The 15920-nt window shown below is 43.1% G+C and overlaps 1 protein-coding gene across 4 annotated transcripts in view; it reads left to right on the forward strand.

Annotated features, from left to right (window-relative positions):
• The window catches only part of SLC4A11 (solute carrier family 4 member 11), a 94095-nt gene that overhangs the window by 70156 nt on the left and 8019 nt on the right, over positions 1–15920 (forward strand). For all 4 annotated transcript variants that reach the window (XM_026847094.1, XM_026847091.1, XM_026847093.1 and 1 more), the window contains 7 exons: positions 292–405; positions 1305–1437; positions 1748–1821; positions 6410–6659; positions 7424–7530; positions 8692–8860; positions 11798–11971. In XM_026847094.1, coding sequence (XP_026702895.1) covers positions 292–405; positions 1305–1437; positions 1748–1821; positions 6410–6659; positions 7424–7530; positions 8692–8860; positions 11798–11971 — 1021 coding nt within the window. The remainder of the gene's footprint in view (positions 1–291; positions 406–1304; positions 1438–1747; positions 1822–6409; positions 6660–7423; positions 7531–8691; positions 8861–11797; positions 11972–15920) is intronic.

Below are 15920 nucleotides of genomic sequence, written 5' to 3' on the forward strand. Positions count from 1 at the left end.
GAGCTGTTTAAAATAAAAATTTAAAAATCCCAGCAAAACACAACAAAAAAACCCAAACCAAGAGAAAGACCCCCACCCAACTTTCATAGATCAACATCTGGAAATCTGGTGGCATCCTAAATTATTGGTATAAGTTTACTGGCAAAGGGTCACTTCTTGCTTTCACAGCGTCTCACCTCTTTATACCCCCTCTAAGCATTGCTCTTACTTTCAAGTGGTTGGCTTATGCTCCTTGGTCAGGGAGGTGTTTGTTAAAAACCGTGTGTTTCCATTCTTCCTAATTATTCGTAGATGTGCAGAAGACAATCGTTGGCCAGTGTATTGGAGGGCTGCTTTACGCACTCTTCTCAGGGCAGCCTCTAGTTGTACTCCTAACGACGGCTCCTTTAGCACTCTACATTAATGGTAAGTCTGCTGAGCTTGTACGTCGGGACCGATGTGATTGCCATTGGTGTAATGGGACTTCGTACAAGAGCCTTGCAATCCTGGTACAGCTTTGCATTTGTTTAATCAATAAGAAAAGGCTGCTTCTGTTGCTGAGGAAGAGGGGAGGAATTTGATTCAGGTTTAATTAAAGTTGTTTTCTAAAAGAATCATCTCACACGGAAAAAACACGTTGGGAAAATAAGCGTTTCTTCTGCTCCAGGGAGGAAATCCTTTTTAATCTGATGGTTTTCTCATGTGGCTGCATTAAACCAACTTGAGGATAAGAGCCTAAGACAATTTTTTTTGCTGGTTAGGGTTTTTTATATTTTTTTTATTATTGGTCTGTTAAGGTGTGATCAGTAGCTTTCCAGTTACAGCTGCAAGTTGGTGTTACTGAGCCAGAGTTGTAAGAGAGAAAACTCAATATCTGTAAGAACAATTAGATGGGCTGTGACTAGCCTGAAGGGTTTAAGATGTGAAGGTTTGTCCACAGTGAAGTGACTGAGTAAATACGGTGCAAAAGCATGTATGAGATTCCTTGCTCAACGGCATCCTGAAATGTCAGCGAGAGCAAGATCCAAGGCCTGATTTTGTGGCCTTGATCCCTAGGAAAGATAATTTTGAGCAGTGTGAGAGTGTTTTCTTCCGAGTGCTTCTTCCTGTTTCTAGTGAAGGAAGGAGATGGGGAAGGGGAGAACAGTTTTAGGTTGATCCAGTGTTCATCCAGGAGCATAAGAACGGGGATTTAACGGTATCTGCCATAAGTGCATTGCAGTAAAATCTTGAAAATGGTTCTTCTGGCCATCAAGCAGATGAGAATCACAGGGTTGTCATGTCAAAGTTTAATTTGACATATGAGCGCGTCGTTTTTTTTTCAGTCATCCGAGGAATCTGTGATGACTACAACCTGGATTTCAGTGCTTTCTATGCCTGGATTGGACTGTGGAACAGCTTTTTCCTTGTGATGTACTCCCTCTTTAATTTCAGTCTTCTGATGAAGCTCTTCAAAAGGTAGCTATTTTCAAGAAGTCGTATTTTGATCAGATTATTCAGCAAATGGAAAAATTATACATTCCACAAGCTCCGTAATTATAAACTTGCCGCAAAATGTATTTTGTGAGATGAGGCTAGTATCATATCAGCTTATTGTTCTAGCTTGAAAGAAGCTTTTAAAGATTTACTGGGTTTTGTTTCCTGAGTTGGAGTCTAACTCAACTTGGTGTATTTTAATGTAAATGCATGAATATGCTGATTTTCCTTTGAATGGAGTTGAATGCAGACTCTGCTAATGGCTATATTAATTCCTGGAATTTTTCCACAGGTCAACAGAAGAAATAATTGCACTTTTTATATCCATCACATTTGTGCTTGATGCTTTCAAAGGCATTATTAAAGGTAAGTCTCGCAACATTTATTTTTTTTTTTCAGTGCACATCTCTGCTTTGCTTCCTTGTCAGAGCGAAACACAAGGCTTCAAATGTGCATGATGTTTGCTTGTTCTATGTTCATTCAGGGTCTTCAGGAAAAAAATTGAGTGTTGGAGATTGAAGCAGCCCTGTGTCAGCAGTTTATCTGGATACGCAGAATTTCTATCAGCTCAGATTTGAGTTAGCTGGAATAGAATTAGTGTCTTAAATGGAGAAACCATATTAATTTCACTGTGAAAATCTTCCCCTGATACAAGTCTCTTTGGTCCTGGTAAAAAAAAAGTCCAAGTTTTAAATGTAGTATGTCTAGACCTCTTTCCTTGCCATGTTGTTAAAAAAAAAAAAAAGTTGGAAGATGGGTTGTGACTGCCCATTCTTACATTAGCTCTGAGATCCCTCAATGACAGCATAAGGACTGCAGTGCTTTCCAGCACGCTCCCAAAGCTCTTCAGCCCTGTCCAGCTACTTGCTCCCCACTTCTGGGTTCAGTTCTAGGTGAGCATCCATGAGTAGCTGTAGGGTTTAACAGCTTTCTACAGCGTCTCTCTTCCTTCTGATCGGGAATGGCTGGAGGTATTTGTGAAGGTGAAATGTTAGAAGAAATGCCATGTGAATGGCAACCTTTCTGTTCATCCCAGCGATGAGTTGGCCAGCTGTCCGTTCTTTGGTTTTTTTATGACCTATTGTCCAACAGCCCTAAGGTTGGGCTATCCTTTGAAATCCTTCAGGACATATCTAAGCACACTGAGCACATCCCTTCTTTTCAAGATTCTCAGGCTTGGCTTACTATGGTATCTTGCATGCAAGGAGTACACCTTCAAAGATCAGGTTTGACACTGCCAAGCAATTTGAAGCGAGATGCTTCCTCGCTTCATTGGGAATCCTTAATTTGGCTCCTTGGGCATATGCTTTGATTGTGCAATCACAAAGGTGTTTTTTTTCCTCTGCAGAACACTTGCATCTTTCAAATATCCTGCTTAGGTAAAGCTTAGTGAAGGAGAAGCTGTTCAGGGATAATGTGCTTGCTCCTTGCTCGCTATGTAGCTGTGAGCTTTGCTTAACATGTGTTGTTAGTGCCTTAGTCTGGAGGCATGAGACAGTCTCCTTGTGGCACTAAGGTGCTCCTCAACGGAACATTCAACTGCTCTGTAAAAATCAGCAAATGCAAATGTTCACGGTGCTTCTGTAGTAGAGAGCTGATTTCCCCTAGCAAGGGAGTGGGGTGCAGGTTAAAGGTACAAAAATCCATTGATCTTGGCCACCAAACTTTCAAGAATATGCAAGAAATATCTGAGTATTGCAGTGGGGACAGGAGAGGATCCTGGAACCTAACTAGCATTATTAGTGCAGTTCTCCCTTGTACTTGGGAAGAGCTCAGTTCGTAGGAACGTGGGTAATAAAATCAAACCAAAGCTCGGCTCATTTGCCAGCTCACATTGGGTTCAGATGCGCGTCGGAGTGTTCAGTGCATCCACAGATGGGACCCCAGGTCCAGCCACGTTCCCAGATGCAGAAGGGCACCGATGCTGGCAGGCACAGGCTTTATCCTTAAGCCTCTCAGTGCTTATATTTAAACACACGACACTAGTGTGCAGCTCACAGCCACATGCTCGTCTGTCTTTCCCTACTCGTGTTTTGTAGCTGGAGTTGATGGTTGCTGCTGCCATCTCATCCTCCTGCTCAAAACTTCGGTTGAGCAGTTAAGTAGGAAGAGAAATCTGGTATCTTCTCCATGCTGTTAAATGTGTCCTGGGAATGGCGAGCCAGCTGACAGCAACTTTGGGCTTCCTGCATACCCCAGGACATGCTGATCTTGCTCAGAAATGTTTTCCTCAGTCTGTTCATAGATTTTTCGCAAGGTACTCATACGTGTGCAGGAAAGAAGTGGGGGAGGGATGCAATACTGTACAGAGGAATGGAGCCATGTGCGTTCACGCTCTCCTGGTGACACTTTGTTTTTGCCGTGTGGCCCAGCCACCGAAGCTGTGTGTGTTTGATCTTGACATCTGCACTCTGCAGGAAACAGCAGTGAACCGGCTGGAGCAAACAAAGCGAGTTGATGTTGTTGGAGGGAACTTGAGAGCGCACTAGGTTTGAGAATGGCTCTGTTTCAGCGAGGGCACCACCTGCTTTGCTGCTCTCTGAATGTAGTCAACAAGATTTGTTTAGCTCGGTTATTAAAAGCAAATTATAAATCTGCAGGAACTAAATACTCTGTAGGAAGCCCGTGGTGCAGGACAGAGCCCTCCACTAGCCATCTTGGCACCTTCTCATTGCTTTAACTAAAATGCAAGAGTAAAGTCAAGTTTCTTCCCTATATCTAGGATTGAGTGGAGCAATCCTACCCGGTTTTGAGGTGGCTGCAAATTGAATTGCAGCCTGAGAGGTAGTGTACATAGATGGAGTCAGGCTGAACACAGGGCATCAAGGATGTGCACAGCCCTAAATGTATTATTGCAGCGTAGCCACGTGGGAAATTGAGAAAAGCCACAAGACCCCCCCCAAAACTTACCCTGTTTCTTACTCGTTCAAGTCCAAATCTAAATACGGAAGCATGCAAATGCATTCTGCATAGTTGCTGGGTTGTGCGTGCTGTCAGCTTATAATATACTCAGTAATTTTATCTGTCTCTAGGACTTAGTAATGCTTAGGGCAAGCTGAGATGGTGAATAGGCTTTTAGCCATGGCCAGCTGCTGCTCCCCAGTAAATACTGCCATCGTAATTTTTGACAAAATCTCCTTTAATGTTGAGAGCCAGAAACGGCAAATCCTCCAACAACCTGTTCCGTGCTGGTGTGTAGGTCACAGCAGTCCTCCGTGCCTCAGTTTACCTGTTTGCAAAGCAGGCGTAGGTGTCCTGCCTGGGCTGGACACAGCTGCGAGGATGGAGGGAGGAAATGATAGCAGAGCCTTTTCCGTAGCAGGTGATGCAGAAATACACAGTGCTAACAGAGGTTGTAATGAGATTGCTCCTTGCTGCGCTCTTAAAGCACAGGAGAGGTTCCCCCAATGGTCTCTTCATTTCTGGCTGCTGCTAAGAGCAAATTGAAAGGTTAAGTCTTGAACTAAACCTTCTATGATCTTTAAATTTATATACGGAAGTACTGAATGTGAAGCAACTGGTCTTTTTTTCTAGTGATCTACATGCCCTATTGACCCCATCCACTTGTCAAATGCCTGGACTCCTTTTAAAATATAAAGGTGGTACAAGAAAGATTATTACTGCTGGTAAAACGGCAGCATGGCTAAACACGGGGCATCTTACTCTGGGGTGAGCTCCAAACCAGCAGGAACACAAACTGTGCTTTGGCCAAATTCAACGGGGTTGCAAATACCAATTGTGCTTTGCGATAATGTTTAAAGTTTGCTTGGCTTGTTTTCAGATATTTGGAATTACCGTTTGTTTTTTGCCTGCTTTCCCTGTACCTGCTGCAGATAAAAAAGCTGAGGTGCTTGAGCTTTTCAGAAACGTGATTATTATCTGGCTGTGGGGGGAAATGTGAGGACCATTATAGCCTGAGTTTCAGACTGTATTTTTGCCTAAAGAGGATGATCCTGACCTAAAGTTTTGAGTTTCCTCATGCAAGGCTTGAAGGGATATTTTCACTAAAGTGAGGAAAGGTAGAGGGACTGCAAAGCTCTGACATGGTGGTTTCCATCCTCCTGTATCTTCCCATGAGTACTGGGGAGAGCAGCTGCTGCCTGCTGCCATCCGATCACAAAACATGGGAGCACCAAGGCTGCAAAGCTCCCATCTGCTGGTTTTCCTTGCTCCTTGTGACCCCTCAGGCCAAAGAGGTGAAATCATCCCCAAACCACATCTATATACTTGGAGCCAGCCAGTGCCATAGAAATGGAAACACAGCTGTCTAAATGCTCGAGAGCAAGAGTTTATATACAACGGTTAATTACTTACACAAATGCCTCTGAGCTAACCTCACACATTTATGGATAGTTCCGGAGGCATTATTGGGGGTTTCATTTGTCCACATTTGCTTCAGGTGCTCTGTAACTCTCTTTGAATTTGCAGTGTAAATTTAATTGTTCTGCCAGGTTTTGCATTATCATCAACACTTATCTTTAAAATCTGGACCAACCTTGGAGGAAAAGTAATTACTGTACATTTTGTAGTCGACTTAAGGATCTGTGCAGCCTGCCTGCTCTTATTTTTTTTTTTTTCAGAAATCCTAATGGAATTTGTTTACCTGGCTGATGAATTAGGTGTCTGTATACATATATGGAGTTTTTTTAAGAGCAGTGATTCAAGTGCTAGGAATTGCATAAATAATTAGCTCTGGAAATCCTTACAGTTCAAACTGTTGCTTTAGACCAATTTAACTTTTACCTGTTAAAGTGAAAAATAAATTTTTAAAGCACTGGCCTCTTAAGAGAAGCAGCTCTCCTGATTTCTTTTCACTGGTTTGAGGGGTAGAGCTATAAACCTGGTGAAGCATAACGTTAATACTGCATGATCAAGCAAGAAAGAATCACTTTATTTTACTTGCTTTGATTGTCACAAACCTATCCTAATGCTTGCCTGTTGGTTGTTTGTACAGTTTTTAAGAAATATTACTACCATGGGCGCACAGGAGACAGTTACTTGGAAAAAGCACGAACTGATGCTATTCCAAGCCTCGGCATCAATACCACCTTCTTGATGAATTCATCAGTGAGCAGATCCATGTCCCTAGAGAATCAAACAGGCACGCATGATGTGCACTATGGACGTGAAACTGCCGTCCTTAGTCTCATGTTGATGTTGGGTACCCTTTGGCTTGGTCATACGCTCTATCAGTTTAAGAAAAGGTGAGTTACTTCAGCCTTAGAACTCAGACTACTGATTATTTTCATATTACCTGTAAGGAATCGCTAATGGTTTAGATCTTAATTTTGTAACCCAGAAAAATCAGGTGGAACTCTTCCATTAGTGGTGGTGGAAGCCAAAGCCAGAGATGAACTTGGCTGGCCACCTGGAAAATGTTAGCAGCAGAACAAAACGTTCAGTCCCTGGACGATGCCCTTCCGTATTTGGTTTGGCGTCGCAAGTGACCTTTTTAGAAAGCTTTGGGTGAACCATGTATTTCATGTTGGTACTCCTGTAACTCCCCCCAAATAGGCATTGAACTGTTTTGGTGGGCAAAAATCCCTGATGGTGCTGGAAGGTCTACTGGGAATGTACCTTCAGGGTGCTCTTAGGAGTCAAATGCCCAGCTCTAATTTGGGTTTTACTCCCATTGCCCTTAAAACTCTTCATTTGAAATGCTTGAGTAAGCGATTAAACTAAAGTGGAAATGAGACACAATTGGAGCTTGGAGGGGTTTTTTTTCTAGCTTGAAACTTAGTTTCTTGTTTCTTTATGGGTTTTGCTTATGCATTCATCAACCTTCAAAGGCTGTAGATTCCAGAGGATTTAAGGCTGAATTGAAGACCAATTCTTCACTCCAAGTATCTCTTTAGAATTGCAAGATTGGACTGAATTTTCACTTGTTAAAGCATTAATGCTATCTGGATTGAGCAATTGTCCCTACAGTGTGGTGTTGATGGAAATTTTTTTTGTCTTTAAATTGCAGCCCATATTTGCATGCGAGAGTACGTGAAATTCTGTCCGACTGTGCCTTACCGATTTCAGTTCTGACTTTCTCTGTTGTGGGTTCCTATATCTTCAAGGAAATTGAAAGTAAGTTATATTTTTATTCTCTGGAATACTGGGGTGTGTAAAAATGAGAAATTAAATTCTAGGAAGGTTAAGCTAAAAATAAACAAATTTCTTCCATAGAATCTCACAAATACTGCGTGTACTTCCTTCCCACCACCCCAAGAGCTCAGATTTCCTCAATATTAGATCTAATTCATTCAAAACACTAATCAAATGAGGCTGAGTGAAGTTTCTGTCTCTAGACGAGCTATTCCAGTGCGTATCTTTCATTTCTGTGTAATTTAAAGTATATATCTCTTACAATAAGGAGGATCAACAAGTTCTGGCAAAGAACAAAGGGCACAGTAATTAGTAGGCAGGAAGGGTTGTTGCCAGTCGTACAGACGTAGAGTTGATGATCCCAGTCTGTCCTCTTTGTCTCCACTTTACGTTTTCCTAATTTAGGTGAAATGATGCAGAGCATCTGGGCAGTTCTAAGTTACACAAGGAAATCTAAAAATGAGACGCCATTCATTGGCCAAATAGATCAGCTTTTCCATATCAGGAAGCGATAATGGGGACAGGAATTGCATTGTCCTGTGGTGACGTGAATGGGTGATGTGAGGAAATGTATGGAAACAAATAAGAAATGGCTTTTTTTTTTTTTTTTTAATGTGATGGCCATTCCATCCAGTTGGATTGTAAAATGATGTGTGGCCATGTGTGATTTATCCCTAGTCATGGATTTCTTCCAATGGCAGGAAGGTAGGGGCATTTTATACTAAAACGTCTTGCACAGATTGTTGGATATGAGGAAGTTTCAAACTGCCTCTGCCAGTTGATTAACTGACCATGAGGACTGTACTGCTAGTTAGAAATAAGAGTTTTCTAATCTAAAAATGCCTTGCATCTATGGAAAACAAGTTTCCCTCTTGTTTTGCTCAGATGTATGTAATGCCTCGCTAGAACTAGCAGTAATCTGTCAAATCAGGATGGCAGCCAAGTTCTAAGAGGATGGAGGAAAAAAATAAACTGAAACAGCCAGATGAGCCCATCTTCTATGGCCTTCTGGCTCACACATGCCAGAGCATCATGCCTGGTATTGGTTCCAATAGTCTGTGGTGTGGGTGGAACATTATTTGAATGCATGTGGATGGTTAGACAAGAAGATGCCTCCTAATACCATTCTTCTCCTCTTTTCAGTGTCCAAATTTAATTACAACCCATCTGAGAGCTTGTTCGTGCTGGCCCCGGTCCAGTCCCTCTCCATTGGGTCAGTGATGAGCGCCATGGGGCTGGGGTTCCTCCTGTCAATGCTCTTCTTCATAGAGCAGAACATCGTGGCATCGCTCACAAACGCCCCAGAGAACAGGTAATGCTTTTGGTACTCCTCTTCCTCTGTGGAGAGATGTCCTCTAGTCTCTTCCTAGCGCTGCTTGTCCAAAACTTGTCTGAATATCAGAAAAGATATTCAGGACCTTGTTCTTCAGAACTTCTGTTGACACAGATGGAAGTAACTCCACTGCTTAACTCCTCACCATCCCCAAAATACAATATTGTGGCAGTGAGTGAAAACCACAAAGGATCAGTGAAATCTCCTCAGCCTGTGTCGTATTTGCCCCCTTGTGAATGTTACGTAGATATTTTATATGGTTTGAGTCTGTGAATGTACCTCCAGATACTTAGGGGAGTGTCTGATGCATGTGGACACTTGCACTGCTCTTGCAGTACAGAGAGTTTTTTGAAAATGAAAAGTCCATGACCTGCATAAATGTCGTAGCATGATACGCTGCAGCTAAGCAGCAGAAAAGAAGTGTTGGAAGCTGTTAGTCTCTGACTGAAAAGGTGGAAGTGAAGCAGTATGTCTAATAGGTCTGATTTATGTGCAAACTTGAGATGTTGCGCTATTAAAATATTCTGTCTGATGTTTTTGTGCCAACTGTAATCAGATACGATATCAAGAATGAACGTGTATGACTTTTTCCAGGGAAACCACTGTGTCTCAGAGGATTTTTTTGCTAATGTGATGCGTGGGAGGGTTCTCTCCTTGCATAACATACATTAGCATTCTCCATGCTGTAGCTGGAGTGACACTGAATTAGGGGAGAGAAGACAAGCTCAAATTCAGTTACGCTAATTTGGTTTTCTTTGACCATTTGATTTTCCCTGTTTTATTATATCCCTTTAAGTGTTGCATAAATCTGTAATGTAACTGGGTCATCTCTTTCCTAATATGAGTTTCTTCTAAACTTTTGGTGTTTTCCACTAGGGTGTCTTTAAGGAATGTTAAATATTCTTTGGAGTTCTTCAGAGTGTTTTTCATAATGCCTTGTTACAGGGCTGAGCTTATGCTGATCAGGTATCCTGGCACGAGTTTTTAGAGATGGAAAAACTAGGACTTGACACCTTCTGTCTGTGATGCCATCACAGAATAATTATACTAGCCAAATGGAGAACATGCTGTTTGGTGTCTTACCAGATGTAATGATTGCCTCTTGTAGAGGAAAAAAAACCAAAAACAAAACAAAACAAAAAACACCAAACAAACAAAAGAAAACAAACAAACAAAAAAACCCACACCACAAATGGGGAAAAGATAATGCTTGCCTGACAGTACACTGATGTGCTTTGGTAAAGAATAATCACAGCAAGCTTCTGGGATAGTCCAAGGACTACTGGGCTGGTTGGGTGGTGCAAAGATAACCTTGGATTAAAGCGTCTAGATCTTTATATGTGTGTTAAACTAGAGAAGCTCAGTGGAGCCCATCCGTTGATCAGAGCAGGTGTATAGCACCCACAGTGCTGCAAGACTGCTGAGACCAGTGTCCCAGGGGGACTGAAATGGTGCTGAAGTTAGCTGTGTGGTCTTTTTACGTAGAAAGCCCTCAGAAAGGGGCAGAAAGGACAATCATACGATAACCTTGGGGATGCTGGAGATGCCTTTGCTCTGAGAAAGCAGCACGTGAGCAGGGGCTGTGCTTTCAAAGTGTGAGCCAGCACAGGAAGAGTGTCTACAATCCCACCCTTCCTGCTGGCACCTTCAGCTTCAGAGGCTTTCAACATAGACATCTACCTGACCTAGTCACCCCGTGGCTGCCTCAGTCAGTGGAGGTGAGCACTTCCAGTGAGACAAGGCTTTGTTCCAAAACTAAACCCCACCCAAGATTTCTGTTGCCCAAACAATGGTATCTGCTGCTCTTTGAGATAGATGTTAGGCATAGATCTTCGTGTGCTGGGTCATGTCTACAAACTCTATGTGCCTCATGTCCTAGAGCATCTCAGATGGCTCCAGGTCTCTGTTTCAGTATTGAACAGAGCTTGCTTGAGTGGCATTAAGACACCATAATGGTGATCCCTTTCTAGTTGATGGTGCCTGGAGAGCAGTTCATTTGATCCCTTGCATTGTGTCAGGGTAATAACCACTACCTGCTCTGATACCCAGGCAGAAACACAGGTATAGTCCTTTAAGTTACGTATCAAAGTCTGAGAGCTGAATCCTTCCCCAATCCTTTTTCTAAACGTTACTCATGGTATCTGAGCAGTTGGTACCAGATGGGTGTATTCAGGAAAGGGGCAGACCTTGCTAAAAATGGCAAGGTTAAACTAGATGGGAGTTCAGTGTTAGCAGGAGCTCTCTGTGTAGTCCTTGCAAAGTGAATGTGAAGTGGCCGGTTTCCTTGGTGAAGGCTGCCACCTTCCCCCCTCCCCTAACGAAATGGGGAGGCTGTCCTGTATTCACCAAAGTTAGGAGCATATCTCCTCGGTTGACTACTAAGGAGGAGCTGAAGCTTAATGAATTCATGTCCCGTTTTCTTATCGTGCAGTAGCAATTACATAATTAAGGAATTACTGCAGCATACTGAGCACATGTTCTGCTCACGGGGAAGGAGGGAGGTCAGGGTTGAAAACAAGACGGGTGGGAAACTTCAGCGTCAGTAGTGTGTCAACCCACACCCAGGTTTCTAACCACTCCCACACGGACTCTGCTAGCAGATATACGTACGTTTCTAGGGGACTCTGCAATAAATGTAGTGGCAAAACGCTGATGAAATTTTCATGGGCTGTTATTTTAGTGGGTTGCCTTTCTGCTCAGTGGTGTTCTTTCCGGGAGATGACTGCTTTGGGAGCAAACTATCAAGTTTCATTACATTTCACGTTCACGTAACGCAGACTGTAAAGCAGGAGGAGCGTGAAATCACTCTCTGCGTGAGAGTGCACTTCAGTGTTCAGCGTTCAAGCTCAGGTTCAGTAAGAGCTGCCTCTTGGTTTGCACTGACTCTAACTACTGTCAACAAAAACCTCGTTTCAGGTTGGTGAAGGGAACCGCTTATCACTGGGATCTCCTTCTCGTTGCGCTGATTAACACGGGGCTGTCGGTCTTCGGCCTCCCGTGGATCCATGCTGCCTTCCCTCACTCCCCAATGCACGTCCGTGCCCTGGCCTATGTTGAGGAGAGGGTTGAAAATGGACACATCTATGAGACGTAAGTAGGCGCCGTGGAGCTGTCATGGATCGCTGGTTTCATTTGTGGTTGCCTAATCCTTTAGGTACCGGGGGTTACGTGGTTGGGGAGTTAGCTGTTGTCTTGAAGACCTGCAAGATATGAAGGTGGAGGGGAGATGCACCAAATGAAGCCACCTCAGCCAGCATGGCCTGTGCTCTGGCTTCATCCCTCTTCACCAAAGTGATTGTTTTAGGACAGCCACAGATTTATGCTTTTGTCAATGGTTGGCAGCAGCATGCAGGAATTCCACCCACTCTGGTGCAAATTCTTCTCTGGAAGAGTTGGCCAAGACATTTTCAGGTTTATCTTTGTGGAAACTGAGGAGGTGATTTGGCCGGATCTTTCCAGATGTCTTCACCAGGAAAAAGCCAGTCTGATTCATCGCCTGAAACCTATCTGGTGGTTATTACGAAGGGTAGGAAAAATGCAGCATTATTTCAGAGCTCCCATAGCATCTTCTGCCACGTTTCAGGAAGGCGAAATGCTTATTAAATTATCTTGTTTCTAAGCAAAAGCAACTTTGAAGCCATGCTCGGGTCACAGCTTCCTATTTAACACTGGCTTTTTTGCTGTTCCGAGTTGTCCAACACATCACAGACCTATTTAAAAAAAAAAAAAATTAAAAACCTAATTTCTTATGAAATCTGCTCCAGAATAGAGATTATCTGGTCTGTTTAATCTTAGTGTGTTACAGTTGAATGCTTTTACCTCAGAAGTGGTAATTTCCACTCACATACCATTAGTTTTAATTATCCTGTCTTGGTTTTCATTTTCAGAGTTGCTGCCTATCAAAAGTGAGGCTAAGTGGCCATTTATTTGGGGGGATGGAGTGGGTTTGTCTTAATTTCAATCTTGCCTTCACATTGGTCTTGGTGCCAGCTGGCACAGCTGCTTTTTAGGTCAATGATGGACAGATTTCACCTTCCACATCTAGAAATTGCTGAGTCCTGCTGCTCGCTACAATGATTTTGCAGACCTTTCCTGGGGGATCAGTCCCTTGGGCTCGTACTCCCATTAGTGTGTCTTGCTGTTAGTGGTTCCCACAGCTACATCTGTCTTGAATAAATGCTAAACCCGATTTCAAAGAAGGCCACTTTGATTTGAGTTCTGTAGGGTTTTTCTCCTGGTGTCCGTGGTCTGCTCTGGGATACCTCTGCTCTCCATTCATTTCTTTGCGAGAGGCAGAATTTACGCTTCAAACCCCATGTGCCAGGCCTCCCTCCTGCATCTTCTGTTGTTAATTTTTTCATGTTTTGCCACCCAGTGTCTTGATTGTGCATTCTGGCTTCTCCTTGACAAAGTCAAGTCCCCCGCTAGAGTTAAGGACTACCTTCTGCCCTTGTCTTCTGATCCTTCACCCAGCTGCCCAAAAAGAGCATCGGAGAGCCTGCTTTGGCCATGCTAAGCTAGATACAGCTCCAGTGATTATCCTGCAAGGGCTGAGGGATGCCCTCATCTCACTAAGTGTGTTCCCTTTTGGCGCAGCTCTTCCTCTGCTGGAGGCAAATCGGTACGTAAATGAGTGCTGTGAGTTGGATGTTGAGAGTGAAAAAGGGAATGAGGATTTCCTAGTTATCTGAACTCCCTTTGAGACTGAAGCTTTTTGTTCTCTGCAAAGCATTGAGCTATAAACAGGAGGCTCCGAGCAGTGTTGTCATCTTCTTTTTCTCTCTCTTAGCCAGCTCTGCTGAAAAAGAAATGTACTGAAGCTCAATTAGAAAATCAGGAGCTCTTTCAGCACCGCGTCCCTTGGCAGGTTCCTTTCCTGCTCTTGAATCAAAGCTCTCAGTGCATATGATGATATAAACAAGAATAAAGATCTGTCACGATGAAAGTAAAATTTTCTTCTCCCCTGTAGAGTAACCACTGGAGTTTTATGTGGCAATCCGTAAAAATGGGCTCTCATTTTCCATATGGAGGAGGTCGGGTATGGCTAATCCCGTGCTAGCTGTATCTAAAGAATTCTAGGGAAATGAGCCTGGATCATGCTCTTTTAATCTCCATTAATTATTTCATTTTCATTGCAGCACAGACTTTCTGGAGCTGTTTCCTCAAGGGCCAAACAAGATTCTGAACATGTGCAAATTACAGTTTGTTTTGTTTTTTGGTTTTGTTTTGTTTTGTTTTTTTCTGTTGATTTAATGTGACTGTTCGTGATGTCCTTACCCTGGAAATGAGAAAGGTGCTAGAATTGGCAGAAGGCCAATTTGAGGCTGGAAACTTCAGCTTTAAAGTTCTCCTGTTTGGTCAACTATAAGCAATTTTAACTATGTTCTGATAAGAAATTCTAAGCTAAGTGGCATTAGCAGGAGCTGGCAGTAGTAGTTGCAGTACTTGTATGTGATCAAACACTCTTCAGTGCTGTGACTGCTGCATCCCCAAGAGATGACAAGCAGAAAATTTCACAAACTTCAAAAATCCATTACCAAAGGGCTGCTACTCGGAGCTGTTCTGTACTTGCAGACTTGCATCTGATTGAAATGTGGTGTCTTCGTATCTAATTTTGATCCTGAGCTCTTTGATTGGCATGACTTCGCTTGCAAGGAACCTAGCAGACTTGTATGTGCTCGGACTGATGCTTGCAGGTCACGGACATCCCCCGACTGGGTTAGATCTTTGCCTGAAATAGCAGAAATGCTTCCTCTGTAGTTTGCCTGTTGATGAAGCCAGGGAGCAAACTCTTGCTATGGATGAGGCTAAAACAGTTAGTGCGTCCTTTTGTTCCTGCTTTACTGGGTCACTCGAGAGGTTTGTAGTGGTTCTGGTAGCTCTGAAGTAGATTGACTGCTCCTTATCAGACTGTCAAATTACTCTGGATTAGCACTTGCAGTTGCACTTTAAACTGCTTGGCTCTGTTCATCTTCAAGACTTCAGTTCTGTGGTGATCCAGACCTGGAGGCAGTGAAAGAATGCCAAACTCTACCCACCTAGGTGATGTCCCAGTTCCTTCAGAGCTGGCAAGAGCAGTCTGAAGGTACGAGTAAAGTGCTCTACTCTCTCTCAGGGATCTTTTGACTTAGGAGACTTGCAAGAGGATTTGAACAAAATTAGTTTGGAAGGAGGCAAGTTGTAATGCCTGCTGTTTAGATCTAGCCAGGGGAGGTTACTTAGAGGTTAACACCTCCTGTGTCTTGTCTCTTGGTAATCCTGGGCAATATGTACGACCTGTCCCACTATTCACTGAGGAATTCAAACATTGTCCTCAGGACCTTGTGGACTGTCTGTGATATCTCTTGTTAGGTCTTCTGAGCACTTGTGTGAATTCTGCCATGTTATCCAGATCCTGAGCAAGCCTTAGGCTGCTACTCTTTCTCTCTAAATACAGGTGTGGAAGGCTCTTTCATCCCCACACCTTCATTATGCTTTTGAATGTATAAGCAGATTTGAAGTTCAGCCTGACCTTACTTATAAGGAAGATTCTCAAATGCTTAATATTGAAGGAATTCACTTGGAAACAATCTTCTTAAGGACAGAAGGGATTATGAAGTCCCAGCAGTGCATATGTAAAAGAAGGAAATGTGCTTTGATAGATCTTGTGGCTGGCTCTTGTGTTAATCCTCAGAGTATTTTGTGTATAGGGTTAATTCAGAATATGAGGTCTCACATCCAGAGAATGAGGCCACTAGATGACACCAAAACAGTCTATGAACAAGAATTTCTCCTGATAAACAGGGATTTACTCACTAGCTTATCCACTGAATTGATGGATTTGTCTTCTCAAAAACTTATGGTAAGAATCCTCCTTTTCTCTATGTATAAGTACTCTTGAAAGGTGAGAGTTTTCTCCCGTTTCTGGTAATCTTTTTCAAAGTAGGAGATGCTTGCAGGTTTAGTTGAAGTGAAAAGAAAACAAAGCCACCTCCCCTCAGCCCCCAAGTAGGCTCTGAAAGTTGCTGCATGCTTTCATGTCAGCCTTCCCCTCCCCACC

The sequence above is a fragment of the Athene cunicularia genome (assembly GCF_003259725.1).
Source record: "Athene cunicularia isolate RWA chromosome 4 unlocalized genomic scaffold, athCun1 chr4_part1, whole genome shotgun sequence".
Lineage (NCBI taxonomy): Eukaryota > Metazoa > Chordata > Aves > Strigiformes > Strigidae > Athene > Athene cunicularia.